This window comes from Theropithecus gelada, chromosome 9 (genome assembly GCF_003255815.1).
Source record: "Theropithecus gelada isolate Dixy chromosome 9, Tgel_1.0, whole genome shotgun sequence".
NCBI lineage: Eukaryota > Metazoa > Chordata > Mammalia > Primates > Cercopithecidae > Theropithecus > Theropithecus gelada.
Genome location: NC_037677.1, coordinates 65,918,259 through 65,933,579, shown reverse-complemented (window position 1 = coordinate 65,933,579; position 15,321 = coordinate 65,918,259). Strand labels below are relative to the sequence as shown.

The 15,321-nt window shown below is 44.5% G+C and overlaps 1 protein-coding gene across 5 annotated transcripts in view; it reads left to right on the top strand.

Moving 5' to 3' along the window:
* MYPN (myopalladin) overlaps nt 1–11,355 on the top strand; it is a 105,085-nt gene extending 93,730 nt beyond the window's left edge. For all 5 annotated transcript variants that reach the window (XM_025396635.1, XM_025396638.1, XM_025396634.1 and 2 more), the window contains 3 exons: nt 1,413–1,578; nt 6,136–6,269; nt 9,624–11,355. In XM_025396635.1, the coding sequence (XP_025252420.1) occupies nt 1,413–1,578; nt 6,136–6,269; nt 9,624–9,793 (470 nt within the window). In that variant the 3' untranslated portion in view covers nt 9,794–11,355. The remainder of the gene's footprint in view (nt 1–1,412; nt 1,579–6,135; nt 6,270–9,623) is intronic.
* Nucleotides 11,356–15,321: the final 3,966 nt, after the last annotated feature.

Here is a 15,321-nt window from a genome sequence, read left to right as displayed (position 1 = left end):
TCCTGCTCTCGGTGTGACCTTTTAAGAAAATCAGGGTGTGGGGCATGGTGGCTCACGCCTGTAATCCCAGCATTTTGGGAGGCCGAGGCAGGTAGATCACCTGAGGTTAGGAGTTCAAGACCAGCCTGGCCAACATGGCGAAACCCCATCTCTACTACAAATACAAAAATTAGCTGAGTGTGGTGGCGCACACCTGTAATCCCAGCTACTAGGGAGGCTGAGGTGGGAGAAATCACTTGAACCCGGGAGGGGGAGGTTGCAGTCAGCCAAGACTGCACCACTGCACTCCAGCCTGGGTGACAGAGCAAGACTCCATCTCAAAAAAAAAAAAAAAAGAAGAAGAAGAAAAAAGAAGAAGAAAATCAGGGTGCCTTCAGCATGCTAATCCTCACTCTAGGCTAGTGGCAGTTTCCCCTGTATATCTTTTTCCTTTCCTCACTTTTAATTTCTTCTCACCAATAAAATAGGAAAAACTCATTCTGCAAGAATACATTGATTTCAGGCTTTTACCTTTATTCCACTATTTTGCTAAAAAATATTGGCTTGGGAACCCTAAGACATGAGGGACCTTTACCTAAATTTGTCCTGGCCAAATCTCTAAAAGCCCCCTTGGGAAGCACAGTCTTGTGTGTGTGTTTGAGATAGTAGTATTCTGTAGGTGTCAGATTTTTGTGGAAAAACTATTATGACTTCTACAAAATAAAACTCCTCCCCCCAAAATCTGTTTCAGTAAATAGAATATATGGTTTCTCAAAATCTACTGTTGAGGTATAAAATAAATTCCTTTAATTCCACCATTCCTGGCATTTGCATCCCGTGCGTATGACCCAGATCCTCAAGTATTGCCTCTCGTGGGATGTGCAGAGATGGTTGCCCCATTTCTTTTGGTTTTTTAAACCATTTATGAAGCTTTTATCAAGGCAGTGATCCTCACTAAGAGACATGAGGAGTGTTCTGACCAGGAGGTAAGGTGGGTGCATGCCCGCTGTGCTAAATTCCAGAACTGTGGTGAGTGTGAGGCATGAACCTCAAAGTACTTACTATTCAAATAAGAATGACCCTTCTCCACCAGGCGCAGTGACTCACGCCTGTAATCCCAGCACTTTGCGAGGCCAAGGCAGGTGGATCACCTGAGGTCAGGAGATCGAGATCAGCCTGGCTAACATGGTGAAACCCCATCTCTCTTAAAATGACAAAAAATAGCCAGGCCTGATGGTGCACACCTGTAGTCCCAGCTACTGGGGAGGCTGAGGTTGGAGAATCACCCGAACCCGGTGGGGAAGGGATGCGGGCAGAGGTTGCAGTGAGCTGAGGTTGCACCACTGCACTCCAGCCTGGGTGACAGAGCAAGTCTCCAAAAAAAAAAAAAAAAAAACACCAAAGAGAAAAAGAATGACCCTTCTCTTGCTCAGCCAAAGAGGTGAAGAAAGCACCAGTGATCCTGGAGAAACTACAGAACTGCGGTGTTCCCGAAGGCCACCCTGTGAGACTGGAGTGCCGCGTAATAGGCATGCCCCCACCTGTGTTCTACTGGAAGAAAGACAATGAGACCATCCCTTTCACCAGAGAGAGGATCAGGTACAGACTTTGCACATTTTTTGTCCCATGCCTTCATTTATATTAGGACCCAGAAAAGCTCTTTGAAGTAAAAAAACTAAAACAAAATAAAACATCAAGGCAGTTACACTCCTTTTCCATCCATCACTAAATGATTGTTTTTAAGGTAAGCTTAAGGATCCGGTTTCTTAAACTGGGTACCTTGCTTAATCTTCCCTAACCAGGCCGGGCGCGGTGGCTCACGCCTGTAATCCCAGCACTTTGGGAGGCGGAGGTGGGTGGATCACGAGGTCAGATCAAGACCATCCTGGCTAACACAGTGAAACCCCGTCTCTACTAAAAATACAAAAAATTAGCCAAGTGTGGTGGTGGGCGCCTGTAGTCCCAGCAACTCGGGAGGCTGAGGCGGGAGAATGGCGTGAACCCGGCAGGCGGAGCTCGCAGTGAGCCGAGATCACGCCACTGCACTCCAGCCTGAGCGACACAGCGAGACTCCGTCTCAAAAAAAAATCTTCCCTAACCAACTTAGGGAAATGGCAATTTATTTGCCATTTTGGTTTTATCCTACAAGGGGACAAGTAAGTAAAGGTAGCCGTACAAAACTTTCTACTGAAAATTATTTCTCCACAGTAAACTGAAATTGCCCCAGAGGATGTTGTAGCTGTTGGGTTTAAAGAATTTTGTCATCTAAAATATGTGTGTGTATTGTGTGTGTTGGCGGTGTGGGGGTGTGTATTTTTCTCCAGTAAAACTTAAGCAAGAACAGAGAACAGTCTTGGGTTAACGCTCCAATCTAACAATGCAACATGTTAAACTAGATTAAACTATATACACTAAGTAAACTGAGGGTCTACAATTTTAAATATGGTTTTATTGGGCAAAAACAAAATCAATGTCTGGAAAGCTCATTCCTAGTCGAGGCTGACTGCTGGGGCTGGGTAATTGCTCAGCCCTGGACTCTGAGGACCAGCTCGGTTTGGTCACCACTTCCTGGGGAAGGCAGTGGCAGGGGAGGGAGGAGGAGTGACTGAGATGCTGCAGTGGGGAAAGCCTAAGACTCAGAGACTGCTGCCCATTCACTGTCCATTCATCTTCCCCCTGCCTTTAGTGAAAAGATGCCTGTCATTTTAATGTAAGCATACAACATTCTGGCTGGGCACAGTGGCTCATGCCTGTAATCTCAACACTTTGGGAGGCCAAGGCAGGAGGATTGCTTGGGACCAGGAGTTCAAGACCAGCCTGGGCAACATAGCAAGGCCCCATCTCTAAAAAACAATTAATTGGCTAGGCATGGTGACACACACCTGTAGCCCCAGCTACTCAGGAGGCTGAGAAGGGAGGATTGCTTGAGCTCAGGATTTGAAGGCTGCAGTGAGCCATGATCATGCCATTGTACTCCAACCTGGGGATAAGCAAAACTCAGTCTCAAAAGAAAAAGGAATAGGATATTTTGATACTTTAAAGTCGTAGTGATTAGCTTCTGAAAACCACACACCTGGGAACATCTGAATGGTCCTAAATAAACGCACGCATGCACGCATGCACACACGCACACACACACATAGAGAGAGAGAGAGAAAGAGAGAGAGAGAGAGAGAGAATTGCTTCTCAACTTACGATGGACTTATCTGGATGTAACCCCATCATAAATTGAGGAGCATACGGGATGCAAGCATCCTAAGTCAGGAACTGCCTGTATATCACCATGGTTATAACTGTGCTGTAAGTATTTACGGTTTTCATGTCCCTGACTTCTCTCACCTATATGCCTCTGCTCAGGACGTTCCTTCTTTGGGAACTCTCTTCGCCTTCTCCCCTACCCACACGCTGCAGCCCACCTCTCTAATGTCTGTTATCCCTTAACGCTCACCTCAAACATCATCTGTCTAAGGAAGAGCAGCGCCCCTGCTTCCTCCCCTACTTGGTCCAGGACTGAGTTGATGTTCTTCTACCAGCAACTCTTGCACATAGTCACAATTGTTAGTATTGATGCTTTCATTCTGTCTCCCACAACTAGACTGTGAGCATCTTGAGGGAAGAGACCGCGTCTCCTTTGTTTTCATGTGTCCTGACTCATCACAACACCCAATGCCTTTCACCTAGTAGCATATTATGTAAGATGAAGGAATTATGAACAAATGCATGAATTTCCACTGCTATTGCCTCACCTCATCAAACTACAGCAATAGCATCCTAATGTGTCTCTCTGCGGCCAGGCTCAAGCCCTATTCAATACACCTCCTCACCACTGTGAAGATGATCTTTTAAGAATGCAAACTGACAGGGTGCAGTGGCTAACGCCTGTAATCCCAGCACTTTGGGAGGCCAAGGCAGGTAGATCACCTGAGGTCAGGAGTTGGAGAGCAGTCTGGCTAACATGGCAAAACCCTGTCTCTGCTAAAAATACAAAAATTAGTAAGGCATGGTGACACGTGCCTGTAATCCCAGCTACTTGGGAGGCTGAGGCAGGAGAATTACTTGAACCTGGGAGGCAGAGGTTGCACTGAGCTGAGATCACACCACTACACTCCAGCCTGGGCTACAGAGTGAGACTCCGTCTCAGAAAAAATAAATAAATAAAAAATACAAACGGATCATATCAGCTCCTGCTTAAAATACATCATTAGTTTCCCATAATCTGAGAGGAAGGGTCCCATCCCTTTACCATGGTGCACGTGACCCTCTCCCCTGCCTTCTTCCCAGTCCCCCCACTTGCCAGTACCCGGTGTGCCCTCCAACCCCAGCTGTAAGGAACATGCCTCCCTCCCTCCCCTGCCTTTGTGCAGGCTGTTCCACCACCTGGAACAGCCACATCCCACCCTCCCTGTGAGTTTCCACTTGACCTTTGAGACTGAGCTGGAGCACATCTTCTGGGAAGTTTTCCCACCCTGGAATTGGCTGCATTATATTTCAGTGCTTGAGAAATAGATTGTTAACGTAATCTCATTTTAGTCATCTCAGGTCTTTATACAGTGTTACATTTTTCTGTGAGCCTAGCTTCACATATGCTTGTGCTTCTGAACATCCAGTATCTTCATGCTTCCTCCTTGATGACTGCGGCTTCCCAGAATAACCTTTTCCCCTCTGTCTTCCCCAGGCATCTTTCCCACAGCATTACTCTAGCATTTGCATTCTATTTATCTTTATTTCTACTTATTTATCTTTTATTTATTTATTTTCCATTAAACTTAGGGATCCTTCTAGAGAAGGAATTTCTTTGGCTAGGTGTGGTGGCTCACACCCATAATCCCAGCACTTTGGGAGGCCAAGGCGGGTGGACCACCTGAGGTCAGGAGTTCGAGACCAGCCTGGCTAACACGGTGAAACTCCATTTCTACTACAAACAACAAAAAATTAGGCAGGCATGGTGGTGGGCATCTGTAATCCCAGCTACTTGGAAAGTTGAGGCATAAGAGTCTCCTGAACCCGGGAGGTGGAGGGTGCAGTGAGCCAAGATTATGCCACTGCATTCCAGCCTGGGCAACAGAGCAAGACTCTGTCTCAAAAAAAAGAGAAGAAATTTTTGTCCTGTTCATCTTTACACCCTCAGCACCAAAGGCAACAGCACCCAGCATTTTCCCCAACATAGTATCCAGTAAGTGTTTACTAAAGAAATATATCGAAGAATGAATGGATTAATTAATTAACTAATCAGAAGGTGAAGGCAGCCAATGTGTTAATCTAGTGAAATCGTGGTGGATATTTCATTACTTTATTCTTGTTGTACTTGTTATTAATTGATTTATTCTTGTTTATTCTTATTACTTTATAAATTCTTAGACATAATAACTTTCAATGAAAGGCAAACACTTATTCATCCTTTGAGCTCAGGAAGCTGTTGCTATTGCCCCTACCGTGCAAATGAGCTGTGGCAGCCCCATAGGAGAGCTTGGAACTATGAGTGATAAGAGGGCCAGGCCAACAAGGGGTGTAGGGAACATGTGGCCCGATGTTTTTTGATCCATGGCTGTATATTGGAATCTCTGGGATGTTTCCAAAAATCCTAATGCTTGGATCCCAGCCTTTGACTCTGATAGAATTACCTAGCATGTGGCCTGGGATTCCAACATGCAATCAAGGTGAAAAACTATTGATGTGGAGAAAAACAGAAGGAAACAGCAGGCTGGTTTCCTCCTAAACCTCATGAAGCTGGATGCTGCGTGAGCCCGGCTGGTTACATTAGGAAATGCTGTCTACGCTGCCAGTCCATCCACCCCCTGGCTCTGTTTTGTCCTGCTTTCCCAGAGCGTCCTAACAAAGTAATCGATGCAATGTCCAACCTTGTTTGGAAAAGAGATCTTTCTGTACTTTGGTTGTGAAAAGTGGGGGTTCTGCTGGTGGGGAGTGCAACTTCAGTGGACTTGCAGCAGAGGGGAGGGCAAGAGCAGGTCTCAGCCCCAGCTGCCCCCTCCTCCTAGTATGATTAAGCTCACTGCCGCTCTTCTGTGACATCTTCCACCTTCAAATTTGTCTTGATATTTGCCTTAAGCTGAGTTCCCCCTTCTTCCTGGAACCCTAAATTTGACAAAGGCACTTCCGCCCCCAAATAAAATATAGGTATATTCTCTTTTTCTCCAGTATGCACCAGGACACGACAGGGTATGCCTGCCTTCTCATTCAGCCAGCCAAGAAATCAGATGCTGGATGGTACACGTTGTCAGCCAAGAACGAAGCCGGCATCGTGTCGTGCACCGCCAGGCTGGATATATATGGTAAGTGTAATGCTGTCAGTTGAACATCTGTATGCAACTGATAGCTTACAAATCTTTCTTTAAAGATAAGTGGGCCGGGCAAGGTGGCTCACGCCTGTAATCCCAGCACTTCGGGAGGCCGAGGCAGGCAGATCACCCGAGGTCAGGAGTTCAAGACCAGCCTGGTCAACATGGTGAAACCCCACCTCCACTAAAAATACAAAAATTAGCCAGGCATGGTGGCACATGCCTGTAATCCCAGCTACTCAGGTAGCTGAGGCAGGAGAATCGCTTGAACCCAGGAGGCAGAGGTTGCAGTGACCCGAGATTGTACCACTGCACTCCAGCCTGGGTAACAGAGAAAGACTCTGCTTCTAAATAAATAAATAAAATAAAGATAGATGGAGTATGCTTCCATAAATGAATTGGGTAGGCTATACTATATTTTAGTGCTTAAGAGATAGATTTTAAAAGTCATCTCATCCTGGTTACCTCAGGGCATTACTTTTACGTTTTACTATGAGCTTAACCTTCTTCCAAAAGAGGGCCTCTAATATCAGGAATTACAGCTAGTCCAGAGTTTCCAAGTGCTTGTGCTTCTGAACATCCAATGTTTTCTTGCCATCTCCTTGCTGCTGCGGGCTACCCACTGGAACTTCCCACTACCTGTGATCCCCCGGCAGAATTTTTGACACTCCTTTCATTTATTCATTTAACAAATGTGTATTGCTCCAGTCCCCCAATCAGACGTCTCTAATAATAGAGAGCTGTCCTAATAATGATAATATCAGGTGACATTTGTAGAATGACACATAGGATCCCCTCTCTCTTCCAAAGGCGGGATCCAAAGTGATACCCTTAAATCTCCCAGACCCATGAGATTATTATAATTGTAGTTACCTTCATCTAAGGCTGAAGATCACATGAGAGTAACAACATTGTACAGGCTGTCCCACCACCTGGAACAGCCCGCCCCACCCTCCCTGTGAGTTTCCACTCAACCTTTTAGACTGAGCTGGAGCACGTCTTCTGGGAAGCTCCCTCACACTTGAATTGGCTGTGTTATATATTTAGTGGAAGGCTCAGAGAGGTTAGTGACTACAGTTAGGAAGCAAATCTAGGCCTTTGCATTGTTTCTTTGAACGACATTTCCAATTTTCAAAAGGATCCAAGAAATTGATTTTTATTTATGTATTTGTGTAGTCAATCCTACACTTTTTTACATTAACTGGTATTTTTGGAGACATATTTCTTAACCCAAAAGAGTGTTTCTTTTTTTTTAATATTTTTTTTTAAAAACATAATTGAAGTCTCACATTCAAAACTGGCTTAACCTGATTAACCAACATAATAAATAAGAGTAGCTCTGTCTATTGCCTGATAGACGTCTCTGTTATTTATGGGTACACAGCAGGTATTCCGTTTGTTTAGTACTATGCAGGAGGGGCTTCAGCCTGCCATTTTCCCTAGGTCTAGTTTTCGGAGAAAATATGTAATTTTCTGGTTATTTTCCCTTATCCTAGGACTTGAGAAGAAATTAAACTGTGAAGGAAGCAGACACTAATGTGCTTTTCCCTGGAAAAATCGGGGGAGAAAGAGGCCAATAGTGATAGGTTCCTTAATCAAGGCTAAGTCCTTAGCCATTTCCCAGTCTTCACCAAGTCAGAAGGCAGTAGGTCTCCAACTGAGAAACTCCCTACCAATAAGCCCTGAAACAGATGACTCTTGTGCCAATCCTGCCCTCCAGTGGCTGAGTTTCCAGGTCACTTTGTCCTGGCTCTCCTCTCCCTTTCATTCCTGTCCTGCTTCCATAGCACCAACGATAGGCAGTGCTGTTTCCTCAGCTGGGACCTAGGATGGAGAAGGCGTGGAGGACTTGGGCTGGAATCAGTTCCCTTCCCCGCCACCACACTTTCTGCCTTTCTGAGGAATGGGGACACGTAGGGCTCCCCTCGCTCTTCTCTCACTTCCTAATCCTAGGAACTGCAGTAGTCCAGTTACGATGTCAGAGAGAGCAGGGAAGGGCTAAGAGATGGAGGGGCTGGGAGGAGAGACTGTGCAAGAGCAGGCCTTACTGAGTGTCTGCTCTTTAGTGAAACTGCTCTAGGTTTGGTCCCCCAGATTTTTATTTTTCCGAATTCACTCAGAGGTATGTAGACTGAAAAACTGAATCAAGATGATGAAATCAACAAAGGACCAATTTCTAAATCGGAATGCTAGAAAGGGGCACAGCTTTCCAGGACCCACAGCATGAGAGTTCCCCACGTAGGGAACACGCTTCTCCACATCAAAGTACCCAGAAACCTAATCAGAAGATTGCCTGGTAATTTCTGAATCAGGAACCACCGCAGAGACTATGAAGTTTGGATGGGTATCTCACTCAGGCCATGTTCAAACCTTAAAGTCATGTCTGCTAAAAACAGCAGCACTTGGTGAACATAGAAACTCTAATAAATTGTCTTTTGTCCCTGAACCATGGTTGATTGTACCTAAAGTACTTTTCAGTCTCCTTGCTGTAACAATAGAACCTGACTGGGGAGATGGGTAGATAAGTAATGGCTGATGAGGGTGATTAGGGTGTGAGGTAGGCACTGCTCAGGTCAAACCCATTGTTTGGCTTTCATTTCTGCAGCTTTCTTATCTCTATCTTTTGAGGTACCCTCTTTGAGAGCCTACAACCCTCTGTACACTGCCCCTAACAGGCCTTCATGGTAGGCTGGTGGAAGGGGATAAGCTTGAGAAATTGCCCTAGTCACTCACTCTTCCATCTTACAGAATTCTTTTTTTTTTTTTTTTTTTGAGATAGAGTCTCGCTCTGTCACTTAGGTGAAGTGGCATGCCTTGGCGTGATCTTGGCTCACTGCAACCGCCACCTCCTGGGTTCAAGTGATTCTCATGCCTCAGCTTCCTGAGTAGCTGGGATTAGAGGTGTACGCCACCATGTCCAGCTCATTTTTGTATTTAGTAGAAACTGGGTTTCACCGTGTTGGCCAGCCTGGTCTTGAACTCCTGAGCTCAAGTGATGTGCCCGCCTCAGCCTCCCAAAGTGCTGGGATTACAGGCATGAGCCACTGTGCCTGGCCCCATCTTAGAGGAATTCTGATCTCTCACTTGTAGGATTCTATTATCTTACTGAATTAGAATCACAGATTTTGGAATTAGGGGCTTAAGACATCGCCAGCACAGTTTCCTTATTCCTGGCAGGGAAGGCTTTATTGTTCTCTTCTACAGATGAGGCAATTCAGACCCAGATATAGTTACATGCTTTACCAAGAATCTGCAGGGAGCATCAGGGTGAGGACCGAATGCGCCGCTAAGTGTACCTGCTGGACTTCATTCCTTTGATCATAACACATTATTTGGTCCATTTTCCAGCTCAGTGGCACCATCAGATCCCACCGCCCATGTCTGTCCGGCCCAGCGGCAGTCGCTACGGATCTCTCACCAGTAAAGGACTTGACATATTTTCTGCCTTTTCCTCCATGGAAAGCACGATTGTGTATTCATGCTCTTCTCGGAGTGTGGTGGAGAGTGATGAACTTTAAGAATGTCTGGGTGCCTGCTGTGTAACACAGCGGACTGTGGAGGGGGAATGAGAACAAGCCAGACTTGGTGGTTTCCAAACAATCGAAGTTGAGTAAGTTCCCACGCTGCTGGACCTGTGGCAAGGAGTGCTTTGAACAAGTCAGCTAGGGATTCTTGCAGTCTCAGCTGGGGGAGAAAGGTAGGGCCGTGCCTTCTAAAGATTCCAACAGAGATGTGAGAAGATAATACAGATGAACCAAAGATGTCACACAGTTGCCATCCACTGCTTTGGGAAAAAACTAGCATGTTCCCCTGCCCCCTGTTGTGTTAGGGATGTTTAGGTTGTACTAGGAGCAATTAGGAGCAATATGCCTGGCCTGAGAGGAGTTAGGCAGTAGTGACCTTAGGATATAACTAACTCACCAAACAATGCCAAGGAGAAAGGTGGGGAGGTCACCATCGCCTTTCATCGATTACATGTATAGCAGTAGTTTTGGTGAATTCACTAAATCAGCTTCCACTTAGCATTAGGAGGTCATGCCATACAACTCACGTATGCAGACAGACACTTTTGATTTGCATATCCTGGGTGTACTGAGCCACATAATAAGGTGTCAAAATGTGCTTGAGAGTCCAAAAACTCACTGAAACAGTTGATATTGCACAGTGCACTTGTTTTGTGGCCAAAACACGGCCTTACCAGCTTGTCTGCACCATTTTCTTTTGGGTGGTGACTGTTTTTTTCTGACTTTGCATATCCCTAGACACTAGAACTAAAGGATTGTTAATAAGCCAATCAGAAAGAAATCCTCTGCGGGGTCACTTTAAAAACTACTAGCTTCAACTGCCACTTACAAAATGTGCAAGAGTCATCATTTACCCACAAAATACACCTCACGAGCTCCTACCCCTCTCCCCAAAAGTCTGAAAGTGCGGGAGGAAGGAAGAGATACAAACAAGGAGAGGAAATGATGGGAGAGTGTTGTTTTTGTCACTTGCCCCAGCAGAGCAGTGGTTTGGGAAGGAGAGGTCTTTAATCGCTTTGAAATGCTTTGAGATCATTAGTCAAATTGCATTTTCTATGTAGAAAATATTCTGCTAGGTGGAAAAGTTGGGGGAAAGGGGAATATGCATCTTTATTCTGATCACCAATTCAAACCCTGCCTCTTAAGGAATTTTTAGACTTAAGTTCACTGTGATATCCCTAGTGCCTAGAAGAGTACCTAGCACAAAGTAGACATTCAATAAATATTTGCTGGATGAATGAATCTTCTATTATTATGTCTATTATAAGATAGCCTAATCTTATATTCTGCAGGAGTATACCACCCACACACCAGTCCAAACACTGCCCTGGGAACGCTCATGATAGCACAGTTTGCTCTAGGCTGTGCAGGGAAATGAATTGCAGGTGTCTGTTACCAATTCCCTGTGCTCGAATCTCTGATGCTGTCTGTGCCAAGCACCCCCAGCTGGCATTGTATTTGTGTGAACAGATAGTAACTGCTTAGAAAGGCTTGAAACTTTCTTCACTTCAAGGCAAGGATTTCCAGCATAAAAATAAATTCATTCACTCGAGAAATCATTTGTATGTCTACTCTGTATGAGATGCTGTGCTAGATACTGAGGCAGATATAAAGATATGAATAAGTCACAGTCCCTGCCCTCAGAGAGCTCACAACCTACTAGAGAAGGTAATATTTGAGGCATGCAGAATGCTGTCTCTTGAAGCAAAGTAGAAGTTTCTAGTGCTCTTCGTTCTATTTTTTCATAACTTTAAAAATATTTTCAATCTTTATTTCTTAATAAAACAAAATGCCATAGGTTACATCCCCAAGCAATAACTATTTCAATTATTCAGCAGGATTATTAGATTCTGTTTTTTAATGTATTCAGTAACAGTAATGCAATATAGGCACCCTTAATGGAATAGAATGCATTTCATATGGAATCCAGTAAAATATTGTTTCCATATTGACTTCTATTATGAGATCTCTTATAAACAAAGAGCACTTTTTTCTTTCTTTCTTTCTTTCTTTTTTTTTTTTTTTAATGGAGTCTTGCTGTCACCCAGGCTTCAGTGCAATGCCACAATCTTGGCTTACTGCAACCTCCGCCTCCCAGGTTCCAGCGATTCTCCTGCCTCAGCCTCCCAAGTAGCTGGGATTACAGGCACGCAACACCACGCCCGGCTAATTTTTGTATTTTTTGTAGAGACGGGGGTTTCGCTGTGTTGGCCAGGCTGGTCTCGAACTCCTGACCTCAAGTGATCCACCCACCTCAGCCTCCCTAAGTGCTGGGATTACAGGCGTAAGCCACCGTGTCCAGCTTAAAGAGCACTTTCTAACTCCAGGACTGCTTCTAGATTGTACACTAGACCTCCCCATCACACCTACTTCTGTAAACCCTAGATAGTTCTCCCATGAAAGGATGTTCTTCATCTCTGTGTCTTAGCTTTCTGAATTTTTTCTCTCGCCTTTAGTGTTCAACAGAGAACTAGGATAAATATTACATTTGGCCACTAGATGGCACTGTCTCACTCCCAAATATTAACAGGCCTAACAATTCCTGAAATTTGAGCTATTAGATTATATTAAAGCAGGGTTTCCCAACCTCAAGGGTACTGACACTTTGGACTGGATAATTCTTTGTTATGGCGGACTGTCCTGTGCATTGTAGAATGTTTAGCAGCATCCCTGGCCTTACCCACTAGTTGTTCTTCCCCAAGTTGTGGCAGCCCAAAATGTCTCCAGACATGGCCATATGTTCCCTAAAAGGCAGAATACCCCTTTGTTGAGAACCACTGTGTCAAACAAATCAGGGCCCTGCTTTAAGAATTCCACTAGAATTCAACCCAGCACGATGACTCATGCCTGTAATTCCGGCACTTTGGGAGGCCCAGGCAGGAGGATCGCTTGAGCCCAAGAGTCCGAGGCCAGCCTAAGCAAATAGCAAGACTCTATCTCTACAAAATATTAACTTTAAAAAAAGAATCCAATTAGAATTCAATTACAATGAGGAATATTTGAATAAAAATTTTAGTTCCATTGGATGTTTGTTTTCAACATATCCAAAATCAGATTCATCTTCCCTTTATAAATCATTCCTTAATCAGTTTAATGATTTCTGTTAATGGCACCATCAACGTTCTTCATAATTCTAATAAGAAACATCCAAGTCAGTTTTTGCTTCCTCTACCCTATCAATGGACAAGTCCTGCTAATTCTACTTCTATCATTCTTCTTATAGTCAGGAGTTTCTTCCTTTCCCCTGCAGTGCTCCAGTTCAGACTTCCATTACTTCCTTCATTTGCACTCAATAATAGTCGTGTTGTTTGTTTGTTTGTTTGTTTTTGAGATGGAGTCTTGCTCTGTCACCCAGCCTGGAGTGCAGTGGTACAGTCTTGGCTCACTGCAACCTCTGCCTCCCGGGTTCAAGCAATTCTCCTGCCTCAACCTCCCGAGTAGCTGGGAATACAGACGTGAGCCATCACACACAACTAATTTTTGTATTTTTAGTAGAGACGGGGTTTCACCATATTGGCCAAGCTGGTCTTGAACTCCTGACCTCAAGTGATATGCCTGCCTCGGCCTCCCAAAGTGATGGGATTACAGGCATGAGCCACCAGGTCCGGCCACTTGACCTCAATATTTCTGACTTCAGCCATGACGTACTCCTTCTGGTCTCCCTGCCTCTAGTCCTGCTGTTTCTCCCTACTCAATAACTGCTCCAGTTATATTAATATTATTTCAAGTGTTCAAACCCCTAATGGCTACCTGGAGCCAACTCAGGTACCAGCTGACCTGCCGTGTGCTACCCTAATATGATCCCAAAGCTTTTCATCCGTTACTCAGAAAACGTACCCAACACAGCAGCAAACCACACACAAGACCCCGCTTTCCAGCCACATGCCTTTCTTCTGCTTCTGCCTGGAAGGTTCTCCTCAGTCTCCACCTACGGAAGCCTTATCAGTTCCTTCAAGTCCATCTCAAATGCCATTACCTCTGATATATTTTAGGATCTCCTAAAATAGAACCAAATATATCTCCAACCAAATAGAATTCTACTTTCTTTGAAGACTTATACAAAATTCCTTGAGTCTGGAGGAAGAAAAGATTACTTTCTACAGTGTTTTTTTGTTTGTTTGTTTTTGAGACAGAGTCTCACTCTGTCGCCCAGGCTGGGGTGCAGGAGTGTGATCTCACTCATTGCAACATCTGCCTCCTAGGGTTCAAGCAATTCTCATGCCTCAGCCTCCCGAGATAGCTGGGATTGCAGGCACCCCCCACCATGCCCGGCTAATTTTTGTGATTTTAGTAGAGACGGGGTTTCACCATGTTAGCCAAGCCGGTCTCGAACTCCTGACCTCAAGCAATCCACCAGCCTTAGTCTCCCAAAGTGCTGGGACTACAGGTATGAGCCACTGCACCTGGCCTCTACAGTGTTTTGTACAGAACACAGCCTCTGTGTACCTGCCTGCCCTCCTTCTTGCACTAGCCCACTCTTGTTTGCATTAGGTTTTGGCTACTTGTTGGTACGGACTGTGTCAGGTGTTTGTCTTCATGCCTTATATAGAGTAGTCACTCAATAAATATTTACCGACCTAAATGGAATTTTAAATCATATATAAGTAAGTTTATTTCTATATAAAGTGTATTCAGTCTAAGCAATGATTGTTAACCTTTCCTGCACATTAAAATCTCCTGGGGAGATTTTTTAAAAATCTCAACACCCAGGCCATTTCTCAAATCAACTGAATCAATAGCCCTGGGGTTGTGACACAGGCATCAGTAGTTTTTAAAGCTTCCCAGGTGATTCCGATGAGCAACCAAGGTTGAGAAGAATCATTTCATTACCATGATTTGATTATAGAACTTACCTGTAAAAGTCTGAAGGGATGCAGATGGCACAAAACTGTAGTGCTGGAATCCATGAGGAAGGTACTGCCCTGGTTACACGTGCAGTATGTGCCCGGAAAATAGAAATAAGCACACACACTGGCTTTTACAACATTGGCTTTATTAGACCCTACTATTTTGTGCTACATTCGTTAGACATGCAGCATTCATGAAACCCCCAAAGGAAGCTCAGAAACCTGCAAAAAATGGACCAAGGAAAGAAGGAAAGTTGATGCAATTTGCCTCGCCATTTATTTCAAAAATCTATGCAGATCCCATGAGCACCCTTCTCTTCAAGCAACTGAAGGGCTTTTCATAACTTAACTAGTCATGGCATTGGGGATCAGAGGGAAAAATGGAGAAAGAAAATGCACCGTTTAAACCAAAACTGCCTTTTTGAGATATATCACTCTTCACCAAACTAAGGATTTACTCAGAATTTCCAAATAGCAGAACTGGTTTAAATGCATCCTTCTCTTTTTATTCATCACTTAACTTTTGTAGGCATTCAATAAGAAAACATGGTCAATAGACAAGCAGCAAGTAGACTTAGGGCCCTGAAGGACACGTACCCGGAAGAATCATTCCCAGAGGAGTCAAAAGATGACTTTGGTAAGGACGGTCTCACCTGCATAATCCTCAAATGATAA